Source organism: Triticum dicoccoides, chromosome 2A (assembly GCF_002162155.2).
Source record: "Triticum dicoccoides isolate Atlit2015 ecotype Zavitan chromosome 2A, WEW_v2.0, whole genome shotgun sequence".
Lineage (NCBI taxonomy): Eukaryota > Viridiplantae > Streptophyta > Magnoliopsida > Poales > Poaceae > Triticum > Triticum dicoccoides.
In genome coordinates this window covers 159,365,056-159,371,224 of record NC_041382.1, presented here as the reverse complement: position 1 = coordinate 159,371,224, position 6,169 = coordinate 159,365,056, and the positions used below count along the sequence as shown (strand labels likewise).

Sequence of the window (6,169 nt, the reverse complement as noted above, 5' to 3'; positions counted from 1 at the left end):
CGTATAAAGAAGATTGTAAAAGAAAAGTTTGAAAAAGTTCAAAACTATCCAAAGAATTAGTATCATCTAAGAGAAGCATAGAACAACGTCAATAGTTTCACGGAGAAGACCTTCAGCTAATAACAGCATCAATATCAGTTACAGATATCAACGGCTGCAGATATCTGCAGAATGTATGGATGCAAAATATGTTTAGCCCATCTCTGAGAACAGCTTCTATTTCCTTATACATGTATCATCTAACTTGTACAAATACTATATTGACTTATGTTCATAGAACCATGTTTCTTTACATGAGCATCCCTGTAACAAACTGGAAGCTGCAAGATATCACAGATCATTTCTTTTGTATAAGAGTGGAAGGATCCTGCTGGATAAAATAGCACTCTGTATTTCTCTATGAACCAAAAAGCATACCAGAACCCAGTTTGTGCAGCGAGAACCAGATGAAACCACCTTTTCAAAGGTACTCCCTCTGTAAACTAATATAAGAGCGATTAGTTTACGGAGGGAGTATCAGCTAATCTTATGGCATGATAAAACTATAGTACGCACTCTCAATTGCACCTTCAAATTACCCGCATAACTCTATTAAATTCAACAGTTGTTAACAGGATTGGTGTTTCGCAGGGGGTGGATATTGATTGCAGGATCTTAATTGCCTATAATCTAATCTCAGAGGAATGATTTGCTAAAACCAATAGCACACCTGAACTGTGGCCTTGTAGGTTAATATTAACAATTAGCTGGTCAGCAAGTTTTTTTAACATTCAACCAAAATGGTGTGACGAACATGAAAATGTGGTTTATACTACAACACTGTTGTACATGAAGACATGAAAACTGATTATAATTTCTACATCCAATTTGGTTATGTCATGCATTCCATGGAAATATGCCTACGACTTAGAATACATTAATCAGAAGTCTCTGCTCGAATTTGTTCCAAATTAAAGCTCAGAGCAAGACTAGCTCGAGTAACCAGCAGCTAGATGATCTTATTCACTAACACATAATTATGCATGAATCAGTATAGGTAAGGTCTAAAACAACAATAGATTGGCATACTAAAGCAGATGCTTTACAGTTCAGGATGTGCAAGTTTAGTATAAGTGAATCATTAACATAGGGTTACAGTATCCTTCGCTAAGCGAATAAGTTCCTGCAAACAGTAAAAATACTCCTTTCTGCAGATTTTTTTATAATAATACAAAAGTAGTTTGTGGGACGATGGATAGTCTATCACAGTGGTGACAAACACACACACTAAGCATAGCCTGGGTAGCTCAAAGTCACCAACAGTTATCCTACTTATTAATAGGTTTTAGTTCACAACAAGAATTATGGAACGGAGGGAGTAGAATATAAAATTTTTACACCTAAATTTATATATAATCATTTTGGGAGACATGTAACTAGCAAGTGTCCTCTTGTGGCAGTAATGAGCAAAACCATGCGCCCTTCAAGGTTTCTATCTACTAGTCTAGTTTCTAGAGGCAAGAAAAGTGGCTTCATTGTTGTATGTCCAATTCTCTAACTAGGACAAATTTCTGCGAAGGAGGTGTGAAGTTACCTGCTATTGATGACATCAATCTCATGTAAGGTAACGCAGTGCATAACCTCCTTGCGCTTCTGGAGCTCTCCTTCAGGGCACTTGACAAACTTGGTGTGCGCACCAACAGCATCATAATCCCGTGACCTCCCAATGGAGCGGCCAAGCTTGATAACCTTCCCGGAGGCCTTGTCCAGCGCAATCACATCCCCGCTCTGTACCTTCTCCTTCCCCAGGGCCTCAATCATCTTCCCACCCAGCTCATACACCGTCTCCATGTCCGTGGTCTTCAGCGTGAGCCTTCCAGTCTTGCCGGCCGCGGTAGCACCTGAAGGTATGCCCGAGCTACTGGCGGAGACAGGGCGGTCGATTGAGATCTCAACGACCTCGCCCTCAATGATCTCCGCCTCCTCCTTGATGCGAACGCCAATGGCGCGGCGGAACGCCTGGGTGAGCGCCTCGGTCTTGGAGAGGTCGAGGGAGAAGAGCTCGGAGGCAGCGACGGAGGCGAAGGGCGTCTCGGCGCCGAGCGACTTGGCGATGCCCATGGCGAGGGCGGTCTTGCCGGTCCCTGGCTGCCCTGCGAGGAGGACGGCGCGGCCGGCGATCTTCCCCTGGCGGATGAGCTGGAGGATGAGTCCAGCGGCGCGGCGCGCGGGGAGCTGGCCGACCATCCCCTCCGAGGCATCGCGGGCCTCGATGGAGGAGTCCAGCCCCAGCCCCCGGATGTGGGAGTGCGCGCCTATGCGCTCGATGCGGGTTAGGTCGCGGCTCTCCGACAGCCGCTTCAGCTCCGCCATGATCACCGCCCGCCGCCGCCGCCGCTTAGATGTTGCCCTTTTTCGTGAGATGGGGGAAGAAGGTTTAAGGCTAGAAGGGGAACGAGCTAGGGTTTAGCAGTCGCCGGTCAGGTGGATATATATGGAGGCGGAGGGGAGGAGGAAAGGAGGGGAGAAAAATGAGAAGAGCGGGAGTGTGTTTGTCGTCTTGATCGTAATGGGCCGGTATCTTCAGCCCAGATGTAATGCCATTCCCCCTCCTTCTCAGAGAAAACAAAAGTGCTAACAGGACCCCCTACAAAAACAATGCTTCTCCTCAAAAAACAAGGACGCTGATAACGCTCACACGTGTGATGAAAGTGATATCCGTTCACATGTCTTATAACACATAAACTGCGTCAAATCACCGCATGCATGCATGTGAGAATCTTTTTTGATTTCCAGTTTTTAAAATGGTTTATCTTTTAAATGAAAAAATCGATTGAAGATCCGTTTTCACCATTAAATCCATCATCACGAGATCTTCGAAACTAGATCTCATATTAATATATTTCGACGACATTTTTGGGGAGGTTAAAAGTTGCCATGTCTATTGCACATGAATTGTCATGGTGTTTATGCTGAAGATGACATGATATGTTTCAGCTATTTTCTGCTACATTTAAAAATAAATTCATAATTTTCATGATTCATACACTAAAATTGCCATGAACCATAAACTAAAATTGCCAAAATACATGCACTTAAAATTGTCATGATTCATACAAAAAATAATTTTCATGGTCAAAGTACTGAAATTATCATGGTCAAAATACTAAAATTGCCATGCTCTATAAACTAAATTTGTCATATGGCAACTTTAGTGTAAACACTATGACAACTACGGTGTAAATATCATGGCAACTTTTGAGCAAAAAAAATCATCATATCAACATGGAATCTAGTTTAAAGATCTCGTCAAGACGAATTTAATGATAAAAACGAATTTTTAATTGAATTTTTTAATTAGAAGATAAAATATTTTTAAGCCAAAAATCAAAAGATCCACGTTGATGTCATCTATTTTGACGTGGCAAAATGAATGATAATGGAAGAGTTTGAGCTATGTTGCTTCATGTCACACGTGTGGGCGTTAATATTTGTGAAAAACAAAAACAATGCTAACATGCGGGATTACTCAGCTTCCTCTGTCACTCTGGAATACATCCGTTCCATGTCTCAAAAAAAATACATCTGTTCCGTTAAAAGATTAAAATTTTCTTATGACATCTAACACAACACTTCTTGCGGGTATACAATGTGCTAAAACGCCACAATATGTCTAACACGGTGTTGTGGGAGCTCCTATACAGTGCTTTAAGCATCCGGTTCAGATAGCTGGTGCTCACTGCCGCCCTCTAGTGAGCCAGCCCACGACACGCAGCACAATGAATTTTAAGAGCATCTCTAACAGGCGCCAAACGCGCCGTACGTAAAAAATAACTTTAGCACGTGTTCATCGTCTGGTTTGCCGCGGCGCGCAGCACTGGCTCCAGCAGCCGCGCTAAAATGTAGCGCGTGCGCCACTCCAGCAGCGCGCAAAAATGCAGTGCGCGCGACTCTCGTACAAACAACATATGCATTCGAAAACAGAAGCAAAAAGATCAAAACAAACAAAAATAAATAATTCAATTTCGTTTATTACAACTCAAACAAACAGTTTATCGTTCAATACAACAAATAGTGCAATTAAACGCAACAAATAGTTCAACAATACAATAATGAACGCACAAATCATGATGCTCTTTGTCGTTCATTTCATGCCCACCACTCCTCAATGAGATCCTTCTGAAGATCATTATGCGTTGCGGGACGTTGAATGGCATGATAGAAGGTGTTTGTTTCTAGGTGTTTTGTAAAAAGATCAAAACAAACAAAAATAAATAATTCAATTTCGTTTATTACAACTCAAACAAACAGTTTATCGTTCAATACAACAAATAGTGCAATTAAACACAACAAATAGTTCAACAATACAATAATGAACGCACAAATCATGATGCTCTTTGTCGTTCATTTCATGCCCACCACTCCTCAATGAGATCCTTCTGAAGATCATTATGCGTTGCGGGACGTTGAATGGCATGATAGGAGGTGTTTGTTTCTAGGTGTTTTGTCGAACACCTTGCGGGCGTCGAGCGGCAGCGAGCACGCGGACGCTGTTCGTCGGAGGACCAGCGCGCGCGCGGGGCGGCGGGACTAGAGGGGGGCCGGAGAAAGCGCGTGCGGGACGTGGATAGGCCGGGGAAGCGCCGGAACGGTCGACGGCTGACGCGGTCGGCGGCGGCGGCGTGGCTGAATGGGGGGGAGGTGTGAGCGAGCGCGCGAGAGTCCAGCGCGCGGGAGCGGACGCAGCAAATAAGCGGCCGCGATTGCATTTCGGCCCACGCGCTGGACTACATATGCCGCACGCGCTATTTTCGTGCGCCCGCTGGAGCAATTATTTCCGCTTGTGCGCGCGCTAAAACGGAAAATTTTACGGCGCGACGCTATTTTAGCGCGCCTGTTGGAGATGTTCTTATAGAGCAAAAAACACCCTAAATGTGTTACTTTCATGAGCAATCGACATCGCGCCGTCCCGCTCCAGTGCCGGTTGCCTAACCACTAGAGCAGCAAGGCGCTTGTAAGTCATTATCGCATGAACATTTTAAGAATAAGTGCGGCCGCGCAATTAATTGCACAAAGATTTTAGAAAAAAATATTTTTTAAAAAATGTGAATGAAATTCGAAAGTTCATAGATTTCAAAACAAATCACGAATTCAAAGAAATTCACAAATTAGATAAAAAAATTCATCCATTTTTGAAAAGTTTGCAAATTTAAAAAACATCAATTTTAAAAATCATTTCACCGATTTTGGAAAAAAAATCATCATTTTTTTAAAAAACAACGATTTTGAAAATAGTTCATCAGTTCTGAGAAAATTTCATTGTTTTAAAAACACAAATTTTGAAAAATGTTCATCAATTTTGAAAAAAGTTCATGGATTTTTGGAAAAGCTCGACTATTTTGAAGAAAATGTGCATCGATTTAAAATCACGCATTTAAGAAAATAAATAAATAGAAAAGAAAAAACAGAAGAAAAAAAAGCAAACTGGTAAAAGGATAAAAGAACAAATAAAGTTACTATACACAAGTGCGTAATGTCCCTAATGGTTAGCCCAGCGCGCTGTGCGCATGAAGCGCTAAATAGGATTCGCCCAGTGTTGTTCACACGTTGAAATATGAGGGTGGGCCTAAGGCTTATTTAACAATTTTAGAAAATCTCTAAGGGTCCATGTGGGATATATGGCAATGGGTGTGATGCGAAGTTTAGTCTATACCGCTAGTGAAGAAGGAGTTGGGTCTCCTTATAAGGGATTCTCTTCCGCATGTTATTGGAGCTTGAGAAGAGAAGTGGTTCTCGCGCCGTGGGTTGCAGAAATGACCCGAGCCGAGCCCATACCTATGCGCTTACTTTTGTCGGTCAGGAACGGAGACCCCGCCTCTTCGGATTCTATACGGGAGAGGGACGATTATGTTTTTGGGGGGCGTCTCCTACGCGACTGCTCGCCGCCGTTCGCCCGCGTCGTCTTCGTCGTCACCATGTCCACCACCAACGAAACCGACCGTGCCGCCGCCGAGAAACTCGAAGCCGAGAAGAAGGCCACCGAGGACGCTGCTGCTGCCACCGCCACCGCCATGGTCGCTGTCTGGCCGATTGGAGGGTATAACTCGTTTATCCCGCTCCTATCGATTTCTGTTTTAGCCATGCTAGCGTTATACGTAGATGTATCTGCTGTTAGCGTAGTATGTGCTTG

At 43.5% G+C, this 6,169-nt stretch overlaps 1 protein-coding gene across 1 annotated transcript in view; it reads right to left on the bottom strand.

Annotated features, from left to right (window-relative positions):
• Positions 1–2,481, bottom strand: part of LOC119353980 (ruvB-like 2) — a 3,856-nt gene extending 1,375 nt beyond the window's left edge. Inside the window, exon 1 of the mRNA XM_037620688.1 lies at positions 1,574–2,481. Within this exon, the coding sequence (XP_037476585.1) occupies positions 1,574–2,352 (779 nt within the window). The 5' untranslated portion in view covers positions 2,353–2,481. The remainder of the gene's footprint in view (positions 1–1,573) is intronic.
• Between the last annotated feature and the right edge of the window lie 3,688 nt (positions 2,482–6,169).